The sequence below is a fragment of the Vollenhovia emeryi genome, unplaced genomic scaffold (assembly GCF_000949405.1).
Source record: "Vollenhovia emeryi isolate VEMERY1.0 unplaced genomic scaffold, V.emery_V1.0 DF939180.1, whole genome shotgun sequence".
NCBI lineage: Eukaryota > Metazoa > Arthropoda > Insecta > Hymenoptera > Formicidae > Vollenhovia > Vollenhovia emeryi.
Window position 1 is genome coordinate 422,261 of NW_011967186.1, and position 19,129 is coordinate 441,389.

Sequence of the window (19,129 nt, forward strand, 5' to 3'; positions counted from 1 at the left end):
GTGGAGATTCCCTTCGGGGACGGGGCCCGTCAGGTCCCTCGAAAGTACTGGAAACTGCAAAATTAATATAAATTGCGAAGAAATCGCTGCGGGATCAACGAGCGAAGTAATGCATCGAATCGCAGAGTACGCACGAAATTTAAGGACAGTATGAGAAAGTAGAGATCCGCGGAAAGTAATTCGTTGCGAGTTCGCGCGAAATTATTTAGAAAAAGCTGTCCGAAACGTATCGTGCCTTCTGTTTCGATGCCATTCCTATTTCTATATTATTCGGGACATACTGCTGTACGTTAAACCCTCGCGCATCTGCAGCGGCAACGAGCACGTGACAATCGCCGTAAGAAGTCGCGGAATTTCCAGCGAGCTCGCCTGTGGGAAAGCGTGAAATTATCCGTACGAAAAAATGAGGTGCGCATATACCTCGTCCACGTTCGCCGCATTCCTGCCGGCGAACAAGGGAGGCGGGTTCCCCTCGGGGGAGAAGATCTCGACCAGATAGCCATTACGCGCGATGCACCCGGGAACGCGATGAAGAGCTGACTGTGTGAGGGGTGGAGGGCCTGCCGCGTTTTCTCGTCGACGAAGAAAAGGAATCAAAGGCCGGCAGAAGGGCCGCTTTCAACGGGAGAGGGCCGACAATGCGTGGACCGCGGAAGCTGTGCTCCCTGTGCGTGCGCGCGCGCGCGTGTGTGTGAGTGGATCTGCCAAGTATCGGTATCGCTCTCCGACGGGCTGGGATAATCCGCTTACGTCAGTTCGGTCGCCTCCTCCACCTCCTCCTCCTCCTCCTCTTCTCCGTAACGGCGTATTGTTGCCGGCGTATTGTGAGAAAACAGCATTTTCGACGCTCGAGGTGACGACAAGAAGAGGACTTAAACTCATCACCGTCACAACAATCGGTACCGCCCGGCGTGGGAGGACACCGGCCGATGCACCTGACGCAAGTCGCGGGGTTGTCTCTTACGCAATTTCTCGTGGGGATGATAATTACGCGAAGGATCGCGGAAACTACCAGGAGCTCTCTTAATCCTGTTAACGCATGGTATATACACACACCCCTAGCGGAAAGAATTTCTATAAATAACTACAAAAATTGACCCGAAATAGAAATTTGTAGAAATTTTTATATCTTCGTTGAAACATTTTTTTGTAAAAATATCTACGAAATAGTACGACAAATTACAATCGCCCTCAAATCGGGAAATTATTGCAAGTAGTATTTCATGAAAATGTACAATTTTGTAAAAATTAGTACAAAACTTCACCAGTTTAAAAAATTTCAGAAATAAAATCTTAAAGAATCAAAATATCTGCTTACTTGTAGAATATTACAAAAATTCACAAAAGTGTTCCAATTCTAGCATTTGCATGTTGATTTTTATAACACTTTTACATTTACGTAGAATTCCTTAGATTCTGGCAGTTGTATTTTATAATTTTGTAGAATTAAATCTTAAAGAATTAAAACATTTGCTTACTTGTAGAATATTACAAAAATTGACAAAAGTGTTGCAATTCCAGCATTTGCATGTTGATTTTTATAACACTATTTACATTTACGTAGAATTCCTTAGATTCTGGCAGTTGTATTTTATAATTTTGTAGTATTATTTCCGGTAGGTTTGTGAGACAGAAAAATTTACTCTGCAACTTTCTTCATTCAAAAACATCGCAAAATTCTCGCAGAGAACTAAGAACGCCTAGTGTGACGTTGAATTACCCCCCGATAGAGTTAATTTTTACGAATATACGCTTTTCGATTTAATCCTGATGATTTTTATTTACTAAATATATATATAATAAATTCTAAATATATAATAATTCAAGATAGTTTTGAGAAATACAAAATAGAGACCCACTGCAACACTAGCTTTGCCGAACACAGCTACACCGTTATAATAATACTTGTGCGTCGTTTTTGACGTTCTGGAATAATGTGGGAGCGAACGGATTGAGATCTCGAACGAGGACACGGAGACCGTTACTTGAACGACACTCGGGATCTCGGGCGACACCGTGAAAAATAGTGCAAATATTCGCGTTATAATCCGTGAAATATCGCGACCGTTTAAATCGAGGCACGCGTGGCGGCTGTTTGCATCTGGATTATGTATTCATGGGATTATACGAGCCCTTGCCCGTCGGGGTGTCCGCGCCGACCGGCAACCCTTCATCGAGATATCCGACTCCGCGATATCACGTTGTCTGATCCTTGCTGCGGGAATTGATTCGTAAAAAGAATCACGTCACTTTTTTGTAACGTTGTACACGGCGTGAAATATAAAATTAGGACACGTGTGTAAGAGTCGTAGTGGAATTTTTAGAATATTTTAAATTAAGTTTGATCCTTGGAACTAAATTGTAGTAATAAAATTATCCAAGTTATTTTGAAACTTCTCTTCTGTCACAACGCAGACAGTATTTCGAGTTCGTCCCTGCCGGAAATAATTCTACAAAATATAACTGCCAGAATCTAAAAACTTCTACGTAAATTTAAAAAGTGTTATAAAAATCAACATGCAAATGCTAGAATTGGAACACTCTTGCCTATTTTTGTAATTTCTTACAAGTAAGCAGGTGTTTTCATTCTTTAAGATTTTGTTGTTTCTCAAATTGTTAAAATTAGTAAAGTTTTGTGCTAATTTTTACAAAATTGTACATTTTCTTGAAATACTACTTGCAATAATTTCTTGATTTGAGAACATCGTAATTTGTCGTACTATTTCGTAGATATTTGTACCAAAAAATTAATGTTTCGACGAAACTATAAAAATTTCTATTTCAAGTCAATTTTTGTAGTTATTTATAGAAATTTCTTCCGCTAGGGAATTGCCACACGCGCGATTGCGAGGAGCAACAAGATTGATTGACAAAAATCGGGCTTTAAAGGGTGGCGCAGAGCGCCGATGCAAATACAGATAGTCTCGCGACTTTTTTTCACGGGATAAACGAACGTGATAAAAAGAACGTGGCGTTGATGGATGAGATCGGATTATCGACTTCTTCGAGCCGCAAAAAATCTCGCCGACAGATAACCACGGTGATCCGAAAAGCGCCATCGGCAAAATTGTCGAAAAGGAAACGCTCACGCTTTCCATGAAAAGGAAACGTTCACACTTTCAGTGAAAAAAAGATTCTAGAAAGAAGGGCAGCAAGATAGACGACACGAATTTTTGTCAAAGAGTATTATTATTGCAATTAGCGCGCAATTACGGCTGCGAACAGGATGACTTAACGGCTAGAATCGATTAACACGCGCACAACGCAAATCGGCACATGTCAAAAAGAAGGAATCTCTGGATATATATTGTCGTAGAGGAAAGTCCTCTATTGTGAGATGGGATTCTAGTATGAGATAGTAGGTTTTCAACGTTCAAATTCAATCACAAATCTTTTCTTCGCAACGACTACGCGATCTAACAATGAATTTTCCACTGAACAAGAGATTTCACACCAAGAGCAACAAATTCATGGTGGAATCAACGGATGACACCTATTAATTTAGCAGAAACTCCGTTATCTTATATTAGGAGCGTATCTCATAATACGAACTTTTCTCTATATATAAAATTGTTAAGGCAGTGTGTGCGAGGTTCGACAAGTCATTCCTTCCTGAACGATCCTCCTGTTTGTCAGTCGCATAATTAGATAATTAATGACGAGCTCAGATCAGTTAGATCGCAAACGGAGTTTCGTTATGTACAACGTATGTCCTCAACATCGAAGCGAATCTCGCTGAACGAAATGAAAACCGGCAGACAATGTACAGCGAAGCGGATCGAGGGACTCCCTTTCGTGGTTCCTCTTCTCGCGTGTTCCAATTTACAAAATATATACAGTCCCGGAATATTCGTTCCAGCTTTTCGAGCGGAGCTACATTCCGTTAATAGAGGAAAGTCCTCTATCACGAGGTAGGATTCTAATATGAGATAGTAGGTTTTCAACGTCGAAATTCAATCACCAATCTTCTTTCGCTACGATTACACGTTCTAACAATCAATTCTCCACCAAACCGATTTCACTCCAAGGGCAATAAATTCATGGTGGAGCCAACAGACGCCTATTAATTTAGAGGAAACTCCGCTATCTCATATTAGGAGCCTATCGCATAATAGGGGACTTACTTCTACCAATTGGAACAGGAAAGAATTAATCGCTAAATTTGTCTCTGCGACATGAAAACGAAGAGCCCACATTTTGCTATTTACGTAAACGACGTAGACGACAAACGTGATTATAAATATCGCAATGATATTGCAATAATATTGGAGTCTTGCACGAATACAAAGTAGAATCGCGATAGAATGAAGTATATTTACAATGTCGATATCAAAAGTACTCGTCCATCGCTTAAAGTCGCGATCCGAAAATTATATTTATATTAAGAATTATATAACATATAATCCTTAATATATATTTACAATTGAAAATTGCATTATGATATATGCCAGCTTTTTTTCGTGAAACAGACAGAGGTATATCTGTAATGTCTTCAACAGCAGACGCTCATACCTCGCGGATACGATACCAATCAACGTTATTACATTCCGCCAATTCGCGTTCGACATTCCGAATTATATAATGCGTCACGTACGCCCATCGCGTCTAAGATGACGGAGGAAATGCAAAAGGAAAAGACAAGGGGGTAGAATAAATAAACACAATTTATTATTATACTCCCGTGTAAATAACACAGTCGGCGCAAATAAAAATCGAGAATGTTAAAATAAAACAGCGATAACGCGCAGTAGACTAATGTGTATCAGTAAAACAGTAATAAAATTTGTTATCTAGTAAAAATAACATGTAAGACGGTTCGATGATCGGGATTTGCGAGACGCAAACTCCACGTTCGAATGATAAACGATTGCACGGCGCAACTCGGAGCGAAGTTACACGCTCGAGACGACGAACCTCGCTCGAGATCGTGAATCATGATCGATATCACGCAACGTATGAGCGTAAGCTTAAGCTAAAATCGGAGCAATAAGTTACGGGACGATAAGTTACAGGAGCATTCGAAGGACTCATGCATGCATTCTCTTTCTCTCTCTCTCTCATATTTTTTCTCACTCTCCCTCTCACTTTCTCACTTCCTTACAAAAATAAGTTGGACGGAACAGACCACGAGTATCCTCGTAATTTTCTTACCCCCGATTCGAAGGCGATTAGACCGTCCGGTTAGAGGCTTGAGCTCCTCATTCCACGCCATTCCGCAAAAACGCTTGGCAGACTGCAATTCGCGAAAGTCTATCTGTGCTAAGAGTGCTATTAGATGGCTTCAAGCGTGTGCAAAGTGTGATACCGTATCCCGCGACTCGAGGATAATGCGAGAGTATCGAGAGGATGAATATAACGATAGTTTACCCGTATATAAAAATAGAAAACAAATCTCCTTTCGCGCGGCTGTCGTCAAATTTTTTCGTTCCGCTGAAAACTATTGGATTTTCTTCCAGGCCTCAGTGGCTTCGTTCACTTTATCCGAATTTTCTCCGTTTCCCTTGACTCCTGCTTCTTGCCTAGCAGTATTTCTCTAATGTATTCTAGCGTTCGCGAATAAATCGAAACGATTCTGTTCTCCTTAACACGGCGATTTGCGTATTCGTTGATTCACAATGGAAATTCTTTTCCAACGCGAAAAAGGCCGGGGCAGAACATGGTTGCGGAGATATGTGGTAGCGACGCGCTGTACAAAAGAAAAAAAAAAGAAAAAGACAGGCGTAAAATTAACGAAAGAGTTGTACGCTTTATTACATAATACTTCGAGGCAACGTGTCGAAAGTTGTAACACCTATATCTCTTGGGCACTCTCATTTGTGCAACGCACGGTTCTCTTTTCCTCGAGGACGAGAAAAGGCGAGTGTGGGTCTCGCTACGCGGAGGACGATCGCACGATCGAGTATTGCACTACATATAATAAATAATCCTCTATTGGCAGCAACATCAGGATCGCCTCCCGCTACGTTGGAAGGGAAAGCAGGACGATCGACTTAATTAACAGAAGACGTGATCGACTTAATTAATGATTTAAATAAAACATAAAATTAGCGGTAAAAGATTAACTATCGCGACGTCGGTAACAAAAGAAGAATACGAAGAGCGCGCCTAGTTTTTACAATTATCTCACCACGATCTCTTCTAATTTATCATTGATCTTCGAATAGCGACTCGCGCGACACGATCCACCCCCGAGCACAAGCTCAAAAGCGGAGTATTAAAAGTCGCGATACGAAAAGATCGTCGCGACAAGATTGAGAGGCAGTGAGCGTCGTTTAATCCTCGTCGCAAATGGAATTCCAAAAATATCTCGCGAAGCAGCTTCTCATTACGTTAGACGGTCAAGACTCGGAATTACAAGAGCCGTAGTTTGGCGATAAATGCACAAAAATATGGCAGAGTTCCGTATAAAAAATACTTTCGCGATAAATACTCTCGGATAATACTGATTCAATTTTCGTTGCAAGGCCGTGCGTGTGAAGTATGAAAATATAGATTGTTCCTTTATATTGCAACACGAGTGTAATGAGTGCAACGCTTAAATTAATACTGCTCGATCTTGTCGCGCGATCACCGCTTTTTTTTTTAATTTGTCACTAGTCACAACGAAATCGCAGTACGGCACAAACAAAACGCGAGGAGATCCGCAAAAACCAGACGAAAACTATCGCGGTAAGCAGGCACGTATGATAATACGTGCTCCTCCAGGGATTTATTTTGCTCCTCCACATCTACCGCGTGCATTAAAACGTTCGTTCAGCGACGAAAATACAGTATAAAAACTTGCTCGAAAATCTTTAAAAATGCACCTTTATGTGGCGCCTTTATGCAACAGCGACACATCTAGCTCTGTGAAACGTCAGACAATTTACAAAAGTTCCCGCGGTTCCCGATCCACGGGCGCTATCGTAAAAAAATAATTTAAACGTGAATATAAAAAACGAATTGTTCGTCGATACGCGCTTTTCCCGTTCCAATTCCCGCTCCTTCCCGTCCCTTTAGGCGCGTACAAGCTCCCGCTTAGGCCCGCTCGCACCTCACATTTTACAATTTTGTCTCTCTCCGTGGGGTCCAAGGTATCTACGCCTACGCGTTAGAGTTGCTTTATTAGTAAATGGACGTAAATACCCCTCGCAAAAATACAATTTCTCTCGTACGCTAAGAAAGGTGTGTTATACGCTACGTTACGCTCCCGTTATTCGCTTAATCGTATTATTCGTCGTCGCGTTCGTCGTTTCCGCGGACTTGAGGCTGATGCCAGCCGAAACGTTCGATAATCGCGTGTGAGCTGTGGCAAGAAAGGCGCAAAACGTCGCTCAGCGAGACTTTATTTTGTGCTGCGCGAACGAGCTGACGCTCGCTCGGAACGATCCCCGGCTAATTTCTATCTGCGATTCTGAAATCGATATACTGATGCATCGGGATCTGGCGAAACCATTTCGCGTTCCTGTTTCGTTATTGCTTCGTTTTACAGAATTTACGGTCTTATTAATTGCCGCACGTAGAGATACCAATACTGCCAATTGAAAAGGCGAGTTTAATACCTCTCTCACGAGAATCATTCCGTTTAATTTGTTTCTTAAAGATATGTACTTTGATTATTTTAAAAATATCACATCGACAACAGGAATATATTTCTAGACTTCCTAAAAACAATTTAACTTAATCGATTTGGATTTAAAAAGATCAGGAAGAAAAAATCCTAAAAATACCTTTGAAGAACAACGGCTTTCTTTTTAAACTGGTAAAATTGATTTAATCCTGATGTTTCAGTATAATATTAGATATGTTTGGCGACAACGTGTGTCTTTCCTCGCTTTCACCCGCCTCTCGTTTAAAAGTTTGCTAATTTTTCTTTTAGATTTCTTTCTTTGTTCTGACCGAGGCTCTCTCTTTTCTTTTTTTTTCTTGCCATCAATAATGACTTGTCCGATCGTTCGGCAACTAAATAACGAACGTCTCGCAATTTCGTTTGCTTTCTCCGAGAATCGGTGCGCGACTGCGGGGATAACGGCAGGGAGAAGGCGATCGGCAAACAGATCGACCGATGGAAGAAAGTGGCAGAGCAGCAGGAAACTTCACGAGTCACGTGTTTTCACGGACGTTTCCTCAACGGTGCGCCGTGATGCCGTTGCTACTCCTCGACAGAGGTTTTTGCTTCCATTTGACGGCCGCAACGCGGCCCTTCGTTCCGCCGCTGCTGGGCCGAATATCGGGAGGAAACCGATGGTCGTCGACCGACGACGACACTGGCGGTCGAATTCACGAGGGTCTCAGACGACGCCGCCGCTCTCGAGGTCACTCGAGGCTCCTGATGAGCACCGCCAGTTCGCGGAACGAGGCGCCGAGTTTGCCGGGCGTCGATTGCTTCTTCAGCAGGATCGCCCGTATCGCCGTGAGCTTCTCGTAGCAGGAAAGGCACTTGTGGTACCTGCAAAGAAAAGGAGAGAAACGGCTCGTGAAGTTTCCGCGCTGTTACGTAGACGTGCGACGATGTTACACCCAGAAAATACCGTCTTATTTTTCTAGCATTGTTAATACGATGCTTGAGCATATCTTTTTCTTGCGAATAACATTCTTGACTCTAAAGTTATGCGTCTGAGGGAACAACTTGTTAGTTCAAGATTCTTACCGATTTAAATAAAATCAGGCAATATATTAGGTTTTAACTCTACCATTTCTAATTTAGGGAGATATTCGTGAGATTTGAATGATCAAGTTCGTTATAATATGCCAAGTATATCAGTTAGATAAATTGACAATTTATCAATTGAGGGTCGCTGATAAAATCAGTGGGACAAGGTTATTGAGACAAAAATATCTCTATGTCTAATACGGACTCACCGTTCCTCTCGCGACACGTCGACGCCGATCGTGTGGAGGGGTGCCTCCACGTTGGATTTTATCACCGGGGCGAAATTACGAAGGATAAGTCTCAATGCCGAGCAAGCTACCGTTATGTACCTGAAGCATACCCAATTTTTGCCGAAATTAATAACAAATTATACATATCGTACAGACTAATCTTAAAACTACATATGCAGCCTGAATTTACAATATTTTCCCGTATCTTTCATATTTTTGAAGATATTTGCGTGGATCATTTAAAATAGAACAACTTGTATATTTATATTAAAATTCAAAGTACATTGAAGGCGTTAAAACGAGTTGTAAATAAATTGAGAAGGAGATTCTATATTAAGTAATTTACAACTCGTTTGTCGAGGAGCGGCCCGAACGTTCAGGATAAAAACAATCGTGGAATGAGAATGGAAGCCCGTCTCCCAACACTGGTCTGGTCACGCCTGGTTCGTTCGGTAAAACGGGCATTATTAGGCCCGCTAACGACGCCAATAAATAACGAAAGGCACGGAAGGCTTGCCTGCGCGATTCAGCACGCTCTCGCTTTCGGACGGACGGGCGATAAAGGGTTCGAGCTCCCGTTTGAATCGGCGAGACGAATCGCGAACGGTCCCATGAATGCAACGCGCGCGACGCCGACCAACAATGCCCCGTGTAACGCGCCGTACACCAGTCGCAGCGATTCGAATTTTATGCGACTTCTGGCAGAATCGATACGAGAACAGGCTTCGGGATAGGCGTCTTTCCATGGACGTTGAAAGTAAAAAAAAATAATTTTAATTCTTCCTCCTCGGAAGAATGAAGTAGAGAAACGAGTCTCATTGCAGAATCTCTTAAACCTCGCAAGTTCAATTAACATAGATTCATTTTTTTTCTGTTACTCACAATCAGTCTTATCTCATGTCTAATGTGCGTAATAAACGTCGATAGAGGAAATAATGAGATAGGATCTTAATAAGAGATAGCGAGGCTTCTACTAACATTGATAGGCATCATCTGTTGATTCCATTATGAGTTTATAGCTCTGTTGAATAAAACAAATTCTTAGATTGTGTAATAGTTGCGAAAAGAGATTTGCGATTGAATTTGGATGTTGAAAGCCTGCTGTCCCATATAAGTAGCCTATCTCATAATCGGGGACTTTCCTCTACATTAATTAGAACAAATTAATTTTTCTAATTCTATTCTTCATGAGCTCAATCCTCCTGCACTTTGCCAAATAATTTTCAACGTTTCACAGCAAGGAAACGTGAATTTTTCTCTCGAGACTCAGCGGTGATCTATCGGGACGGCGATAGGCGGTAAAGAGGGGTACGAGAAGCGATCGCAAAATTGGAAAACGATCGGGCGGGGCGCGAGCCCTTCCCCTGACACGTGACACGCGTCTAGACATTCTGGCCGACGATCCCTTTTTTTTTCTCACGAGGCACCGGGTCCAGGACGAAAGGCCGCAACGAACGAGCCGTGAAAATGACGAGCGGGCTTGTATGCAAACCGCCACTTTACATAATAAGTTGTCCGAGATGTGTATATTTGCGACCCGTTGCGAAATCGGAATGCAAAATGTCATCACACCTCGCGAATTAAATGCACAAACATACCGAGGTGTCTTCGTCTAGCTATATTCGATGTCTCAGAATTATGTTAATGTTCTTACTAAAAATAAGGATTTTCAGAATCGATCGTTCCTACACGATAACCAGAATATGGAAAACTAGCCCCCCCCCCAAATGTTTTAACGTTCAAACAGTTTTCATATAGACTTGAGAATGATATAAATATATTGCATAAATTTATTATAATTATATATAATTTCCAAGCAGAATGGCATGTACAAATGGCCCGCAGGCCTCGCTACGAGTGACTGCGAACGACAGCTGCTGAGCGGTAGATAATTAGTTCGAATTCACTTTTCACGGTATTAAATATTTACGCGCGGAGTGCTAATACGCGACTGCCATTAACCGGGTTCACTGAAATTACTCCAGGCAATCGGCACGAGTGGTTAATTAAAACAACAGCGTACTTTCTAAAACCAAACTATCGAAGAAAGTTTTTTAATAGTCCCAAGGTATACGCAAAGTAGAAATTATAAGAACGTTTTTTATCCAGCTCTCAGATTTTAAATTCTCTCAAGCTTTCGCAAAAAAAAATTTAGATTAAATTTGTCAATTAGCAAGGACAAACTTCCCAATTCAAAATCGCTACTATTTTGTAATGCACGGATAGGATGAGATAAATTAAACTACACACGCACTGCACAATTACCGCGCTGTAACAAATACATATATAAGTGCTTGACAGAAGACGGCAAGAAAGAGTTCCAAGATAGAAAGAAAAGAAACGGGAAGCTCGTTAGGGCATTTGGCGCTCGAAGCCTAATTTTAGGGCAAGTGACCCTTTGGACAAGTTTGTCGGAAGTTGTACGGCCGATTTGCTGTTCGATACGATTGATTAATCGGTTAAATCAATATCAAAATAATTCGCGGTCGGACCGAGATTGTAGGTGTAGAAAATTGATTGTAGCATAATAGAGTAGCTATATTTGATTAGAAAATAAAAATTTATGATAGATATTACTGCGCGTTGATAGTAAAACACAAAAATAAATGTTAAAAAATACATAATTAATGAATATGTAAAACTAGTCAGATCAAGATAAACCTAACATTTTAGCAGATATTAGATAAGTAAGAACCGAACTCTCTCTCTCTGTACATAAAACATTTTGACAAAAAATGAAACGATAATTAGGCTTTTAAAATCCACACGAATGATCACAGATCATTGTCGGGTTAAACCTTGATAATGAGAGGGCAGATTCTTGCGAGGCAACACGTGCGCGAGGAATAAAGGCTGAGGGTGAGTAATGGTAGTCCATAATAAAAAACGCGGAAGGAAACAGTCGTTTCTCGTCACGACGGGGCAACAGCTTGGAACTGAGGGCAGTCGGTTAATCGCCCGCTTTCGTACGTCAAACGGACATAAAAGACAAGCCCTCCCCCTCCTCAGTCGGATTTATAGCCGAACGGTCAGGAAGTGGCGCGTATCTGACGAGAAACCGTTTAAATTTGCAGTTATGGGATGTAACGGCAATCTAAAACTTCACCGCGACTGAAATACCTGGCTCTGCTAAACGTAGTTACGATAAAACTCAATAATAGACCGCGCATATCGTCGCAAGGAAAGATTAAAGCAACTCAGCTGCTTTAATCTTTCCAGTTCAAATAATCTCCCAGACCTGGAAACCTAAATCCACGAATTTCGACTTCTCGACATTTTCTAGAATCGAGGCTCTCTTTTCTAAATTCGCTATCTTACAATTTTTCGTACACACTGTAAAAACTTTCTTTCTCGAGATTTGCTCATCTGAATTTTGTTACGTGTCATTCCCTTGACACGTCCCAACAAATGTTGATCGGCGACGACCGTTTGGCGTTGAAGACGACACTCTGTCCACTGTCATCGCGCCGCGCCGGCATATGCGAGCGCGGCGGCACTTCAGATTTCAATTCGCCTCGCGAACAATGCGAACTCGGCACGGGAGGATCCACGCGCCTCGTCGCATTTGCATCTGCCGCTATCTCCCATTGTCTCGGCTAATTTCGCGCCGCCCCAGCGCTCGCCTCGAGTTTCCCCGCTTCGGCAAATTAGCCATTCCCATAGTGCCGGACCCCGTACCTCGCGGCACCCCCGTTCGAGCGCGGGGGACCCTTTCGAAAGGGGTGTCTCCATTTTCCAATACAAATGCCGCGCGCGCGGTATTTCGCCATTGAAGGTGAAGTAATCTCGGACGATAATAGATGCAAAGCGTGCCGCGAAGAGCGATGCATATTCACCGTGTCATCTCTAAATATACACGCGTAATGCGACAATGAGACGCGGACGCGCGTCGCAATCCGAACGGGAATGCAAATGCGACACTAATTGTGAAGCGAATCGATCCGAAAGAAGTGGCTCCAACAAAAGGAACGAAGCTACATTTAGGACGACGATATATGTCATTTACAAAATAATCGCGTCCCTTCAGCGGTTATTATAATATATGGTGAATATGATGGACAAATATATAACAAATTTTTCGAGGATATCGGTATGAGTCTTAAAAAATATTGGAAAATGTAAAGCGCAGAAAATTGTTTGTCATACTTACATCTCGTATTTACTCTGAAAGAGATCGCTGATGGGACCCAATAAGGAATTGCACAGGTCCAAGTTCCACATCGTTCTGCGGACAGGAACAAAAAGGGACAGTTAACAAAAACCACGTACACGTCTCGTTAATTGAAATCACTGGTACGACAAGGCCTACGTACGGTTTTAACGTGAGGATACCCAGAAGATCCACGATGACCGCCAGGTCGTTCATCGCGACTGCAGATTCCACGGCGGCCTGAGATCAATATTGCATTTACATTTGTTTTTTCTTGCTTTATAAGTCTCGCGTACGTTTCTACGCGGAGTCAAGTAGACGACTTACCTTGAGATCCTTGTTGTGCCAGAGAGAATATATTATCTGTAATGAGCGATGCCGGCTCTTGAGCACCGCCATTATCGAATCGTGGCTGCGCATCATGCTGTTCAACACCTCGGCCTCCGACATTTCCGTCAGCACGCCCATCTGAGGATAGCCCAGCGCCGTAGGGCCGGTGTAACTATGCTACAGAACATAAACGAAAGACGCGAAGAATTATTTAACGCCAGTAATTGAATGAAAAAATGTAGAAAATTGCGCGACGACCAATGCCTGGCAAATTCTAATTAAAGAAATTCATTGCGAAAAATGTTACCTCAGCCAGGGCTTGAACCTGGACCTCCCTACAGTCTAGGCGGGCGTCTCGTCAATTCGACCACTGAGGCACGTCACCCGCCTAGAGTGTAGGGAGGTCCAGGTTCAAACCCTGGCTGAGGTAACATTTTTCGCAACGAATTGCTTTAATTAGAATTTGCCAGCCATTGATCGTCATGCAATTTTCTACGTCGATAAATAAAAGAATTAAGCACTTTCTAACTCTATAATATAAAGTAAAGGGTTCACCATTGATTTTGCCATTCGCGCAAATTTTCAAGTGGACGGTTTACTTACCGGTAAGAAATTTTCCACGTCCAAGCCGTAAGGCTTGTCGGCGCTCATCGGTACCAATTCCTCCTTCTCCACCTCTTCGACGTTGGTCCTTATCTGCGAGACGCGTATATCGACCTTGGGATTCGGTGGTATCTGAGCCTTATTTGGTAGCTTCCTCGTAGACGATGACGTGGTCGTGGAGGCGTTGCGCGCCGACAGCGCGGTTGAGGTAGCAAAATTTCGGTTGAGCGACGTCGACCTCGACTGCGCCGTGTTCGGCCTGTTCAGCACAGGATCCGAGGGACTATGTCTTATATTATTAATTCTGCAACAGAGAATCCCACCCATACAACGTTTTTTCTAGTATAATTAACTTTCAATTTTAACGAATTTTATAAATATTTTATAAATTATGTTTTAGCAAAAAGAAAACCATTTTTTCTCGAAGATTGCAATCTGAGAGAAACATTATTGCGTCAAGAGATAGAAAGACGCTCTTTATTAATTTCCGTACGACTTGCTAAATCTTTCTGTTGTGTTTATCGACATTTACAACAATCGTTTCCCATATTTCTACATTTGAAGAAATGCCACTGTCATTATCGCGCCGTAGATGTACTGTACTTACTGTACAGGATAGTCGCTTTCGTATCCTTGTTCCCCGTCCCTGCTGCTCTGCCTCTTCAGATAGTGCTTCGGGGAATCTGGGCTGGGTACTCGGTTCTTCAACTTGCCGTCGTCCATCACAGGAATTACCGCGGCCATCGGCGCGACGCGCGGCGTCAGAGTCGAGTTCGACCTTTGCGGTCCTAAGGGATGCGGCGGCACCGCTTGTTCGTTTGCGACCGCTCTTTTCCCCGGAAACGGCGTGATGCTCTGCCGCAACGGCGGTATCGACGCGAAGTTCTTGGACGCTCGTTGGTTCAGACCGTTGTTCGCCTGCAGATTCGCTCTGATCTGGCTCGTCGACGTGAACGAGTTCCTCTGCACCGGCGGCGAGGACTTGATCGGCTGAACACGCACCGGCATCGGCTTCGTCAGGGATAACGTGGGCGCCGGCGGGGACGGCGAAGAGGGGGACGTCACCGACGGCACCTCCTCGCGCTCCATCGTGCTCAGGTTCGACATTGAGGTAGAAAGATTTTGCAGTATCTGCGGCTGCGCCGGATCTACAATAGATTGACTGTATCAACGATACTCATCCTCTCTTTTCTTTCTAAGAAATTATCAAGTAAGGAAACTTAAGAATCCCTTAGAAACGAAGTAACAATAATCAGTTCAAGGGACAAAAATGTAACATGAATAATGTTCTCTTCGTCAGTGAATAAGTAAATAAGAGAAAACCGTAATAGTTTTCGCAGCAAGTTTTCTCTAATAAAATTATAGCCAGAGTGTCGAATAATGCGAACAAAGATCCAAGACAAGATTTTCCTCGTTTAAATACATAAGAAAGACTTATCTACATATCATTCAACTTATATTACAGTTTAGTAAAGACACAATCCGTGCAGAGGTTACTGAAACTCACCTATGTCGTGAGGCTCCTGGAAAGCCTCGAAAGATTCGGGAGGTGGTGGTGTGCGAGACACTGCAACATATCATGCGCGGCATGCTCATTCACAAACCATACAGCGTTCGCATTCACATTTAGACGTGTTCGACATGTCGCGTGTGCGTACGTTGGTGATCGCGAGGGATTGATTAGATGTTAGACTGGAATTTTTGTCGCGCACACACGCACTCGGTGAACAATGAGACATTACCAGGCGGATATAGCGAATCACTTACACGCCCTACTCGGTTGAAAAATGTCCCTGTAGTCGGTTACGTTGGGTATATCCGCGTAGGTGGCCTCGTCTTCCGGATCGGTGCCAGACTTGTCCGCCTCTTCTATCGTGCGTACGTCCAGTCTGCAAATAATGCGTACAAACGCGTGTTACGGCGCTCGACCAAGGTTAAAAATCAGGGGTTCGAGTCTGTATCTTACAACGCAGTGCTAAAAGTGAGCGGTTTTGTCTCTTTCTAAGGAGACAATTAGAAAAAGAGACAAAGCCACTCACTTTTAACGCGTTCACTATATTTTAAGATACACAATTGACCCTCCGGCGTTAAAATTCAATCAACTTCGTAGGGGAAAAAACCTACGTATGTTTCTTCAACCCGATAGGTCGTTCCCTGGAGAAGCTCTTCCTCAGGGAATTTCCATGACTGAACGGCGAGCTCACGGCGGATATTCCTCCCAGGGGCGCGATCTTTTTCAAATCGCACACGTACAGAACGACGCTCGCGGTATGAAGACTCGCGCCGATCTGAAACAATTTCTCGTCTTAGCGAAAACAACGCCGAACGGACACGTTCGAGAATCTAGCGTTTTCGCCTACCAGTTGATTTTGAGCTACGGCTATGTCCTGAACTTTTCCCCAGCCGGTCGGTATCGTATCCAGGGTTCTACCCGGCTCCCAGCCGTAAACCTTTAAGACGTCGTGGCTACCGGCGAACAGGCATTCTCCGCCTTGACTAAAGTACAGGCACCTGAGACGAGATAACGAGAAAAACATTAGCGTGGTGGTCGGGCGATACACGTTGGAGGATTATCGCCGCTCCAGCTCACCGGATGGCCGAAGAATGACTCTGTTCCGTGGAAGATACGAGCTGAAACGACTCCAAGTCCCAGAAGTGGACCGTTCTGTCGGCGCTACCACTGGCTAATAGGAATTCGTGCGGATGGAACTCGACAGTCGTAGCCGGCCCTCTGTGTTCTGAAAATTCCCTTAGTTGTCTACCGGCCTTTAGGTCCCACAGCTAATTTGAAAATAACATAAAGGTCAATGTCTCTTCTCTTGTCTCGCGCGTAAACAGTAGCATACGGTGAACGAAAATTGTGCTATGTGCAAGACGATAAGGTGACTCGGCGGTAAAGATAAGACGCGATAAAAGTACGCCTTCGTCTCGACGCTTCCAGGAAAGAGTCTGACGCACCTTGACCATTCCTTCCTCCCCGGCGCTGGCGATCCACTGCCCGTCGGGGCTGAACTTCAAACTGTTGACAGTCCTGTTGTGGCCCTTGTACGTAAAAATGCAGCCCTTCCTACGGATATCCCACAATTTAATCGCCGTGTCCAGACTGCCAGACGCGAGCAGCTCCCCGTAAGGATGGAAGTCCATGCAACGTATCCCGGACTTGTGTCCCGTCAGCGTCCGCGCCAGCTTGGCGTGCTCCAGGTCCCAGATCTTGAGCGCGCCCGTCTGTGAGCCGGCGCACACGAGGTCTTCCGTTTGGCCGAAGCGCACGCATTCTATCGGAGTGGTGTGGCCGCTCAGGCTCTGAAAAGAAACGCGAGGGCATGAGTCTTGCGATAATTTCAACAATGCGACCTCGCGGCCAGAGCTTCCTCTTAAAGTTAACGTCCCGAGGAGAAATGAAGAGTCAAGGTGACGTCAATTTGATGTCACATTGACCAAGATATGACAGAAATTCGGTCAATACGACATGAAATTGACATGATCTCGACTTTTCGCTTTCCCTGGGATTTCACTCAACTTGTACGAAGACAAAGATTTGTTGTAATCTTTGTTTTCAAATTATCCATTTAATACCGAATCGAATTGCGAAAAGTGTGATTGCGCAACAATTACCATAATACAATTCTGCTTCCCGACGGCCCATAGGTTCACCTTTTTGTCGTCACCGCCTGTGACCAGAACACGACCCGACTTGTGGCCCAACGCCAGGCAATTGGCATTCGGCGTGTGAGCGACGAATTCCTCTGCGCCAGAAAAAGAAGAGCGTACATTTCACGTCCATTTCATACGCGGCGCCGGTTTAGCTCCGTGTCGACGCGATGAAAGAGATGCGACTAAGAGACGTCATCTCTCGTGTCGCACCCTTCACACTACGTTAACACAAATAAATAGATCGTCTTCCTCAATGCTCAATTATTCGCGAACACGAGGATGTTACACAATTTAGAAGAGACAAGAATTATCCGAGTCTTTCGGAAGTCAAACTTCACCTCTTGTAAATCTCTCAAATTATCGGAGCAACTTGTGCTTTCTCATCGAGCCTCTTCGCCCCCGATTTAGTGGACTCGATTAGTTAGTTTGGCTTCTGAAGGACTCATTTAAAACTCGTAAAACTACGGTTATGAAAATTCTCTCTCCTCGGTTTAACAATTTCACCTCCAGCCTCCCAAAAAGTACCTTTCTCGGACTAAACACTACAAATCGTCAATAAGTTACGATCACATTGAAGAATATTAATTTGGGACAGACTGCACAAATGGGAGAAACATTCATTCCGATTGCAGAATCCAAGAGAGGCCTTTAGCTCATTTTCATCAACAAGCCTCGGCGCACTCCCCTGCATTATTTGAAAATAGAGAGAGAAAAAAAATAGAATCGCCATTCTCCCACGAGAAATATATAAAATATTCATTCGCAAAGCCAGAGGTAGGAGCCCTCTCCGTCCGCTACAATCCAACTCCCGCCACCGTGGGAGACGCGACTTCTCATTCTCGCCGCGGGACAAATTCCCGGCTGAGCCAGATGTAACCATAATTGGAAGAAACCGCGAGGTAGCAGCCAAGCGGGCGAGTAAACAGTGAGTGTTTACCCGCGGGGGACCTCGCGGAAACGCAGGATTCACGTCGTGGAGGAGGGAACAGAGAGGGAGAGCGAGAGAGCTATATAGCGATTCAGAGAGGGGAGAAAGAAAGAGAGCGCGCGCGAGAGAGCGCTCGCGCGCGCCAGGACACTCGTTTTTTCCCGTGAACGACGATCTTACGGAGCTTCCAGGACCTCCTCGTAGACGAGGCCATGTTCGCGCCGCGCGCGCGGACTTATTTGGCAGCGACGGCGGTCCGTGGTCTCGGTTGGCGCACGACGTACGTTCTCCTCTCGCTGCCGCCGCTGCGCGAACGTAACATGTTTACCAGCGGCAGCAGCAGCAGCAGCAGCAACAGCAACCGCCTCCTCTTCTCGCGGGCCTGCGCTCGTCCTCCTTCTTGCCGTGTTACCGGGCAGCGCGGCGCGGCGCGTGGCGTCGTGTCACGTCGCGTCCCGTCGTGTCGCGTCGCGTCGCGTCGCCGCTTCCCCCCCGGGGAGGAGGACGTGTGAAAAAGGAGCGCGACGCGCGGCGGTCGCGAGAGCGCGCAGAAAACGACCGCCTCTCTCTCACTCGGGAAACTGCCAGTGCCACCTCCTCCT

The 19,129-nt window shown here is 44.4% G+C and overlaps 1 protein-coding gene across 2 annotated transcripts; it reads right to left on the reverse strand.

Moving 5' to 3' along the window:
• Positions 1-4,646: 4,646 nt before the first annotated feature.
• On the reverse strand, positions 4,647-19,022 carry LOC105563089 (katanin p80 WD40 repeat-containing subunit B1). 2 transcript variants are annotated; one of them, XM_012014397.1, is made up of 15 exons: positions 18,708-19,022; positions 17,561-17,691; positions 16,904-17,248; positions 16,536-16,726; positions 16,306-16,456; positions 16,070-16,233; positions 15,713-15,834; positions 15,453-15,512; positions 14,553-15,093; positions 13,946-14,249; positions 13,340-13,519; positions 13,176-13,252; positions 13,013-13,087; positions 8,842-8,961; positions 4,647-8,428 (listed from the first exon to the last, which is right to left on the reverse strand). In XM_012014397.1, the coding sequence occupies exons 1-15, from the start codon at positions 18,739-18,741 to the stop codon at positions 8,296-8,298; spliced, it is 2,628 nt and encodes an 875-aa protein (XP_011869787.1). In that variant the 5' UTR covers positions 18,742-19,022; the 3' UTR covers positions 4,647-8,295. The 2 variants fall into 2 exon arrangements, with proteins under 2 accessions (XP_011869787.1, XP_011869788.1); XM_012014398.1 differs by lacking the exon at positions 15,453-15,512 and having other exon boundaries at positions 18,708-19,021.
• Between the last annotated feature and the right edge of the window lie 107 nt (positions 19,023-19,129).

Excerpts from the sequence above, each read along its gene's own strand:
- LOC105563089 (XM_012014397.1), bottom strand. The coding sequence starts at position 18,741 with ATGGCCTCGTCTACGAGGAGGTCCTGGAAGCTCC. Across the intron at positions 16,234-16,305 it reads CCGTAGCTCAAAATCAACTG|ATCGGCGCGAGTCTTCATAC; the intron begins GTAGGCGAAAAC and ends AAATTGTTTCAG. Across the intron at positions 13,088-13,175 it reads GGTATCCTCACGTTAAAACC|AACGATGTGGAACTTGGACC; the intron begins GTACGTAGGCCT and ends TCCTGTCCGCAG.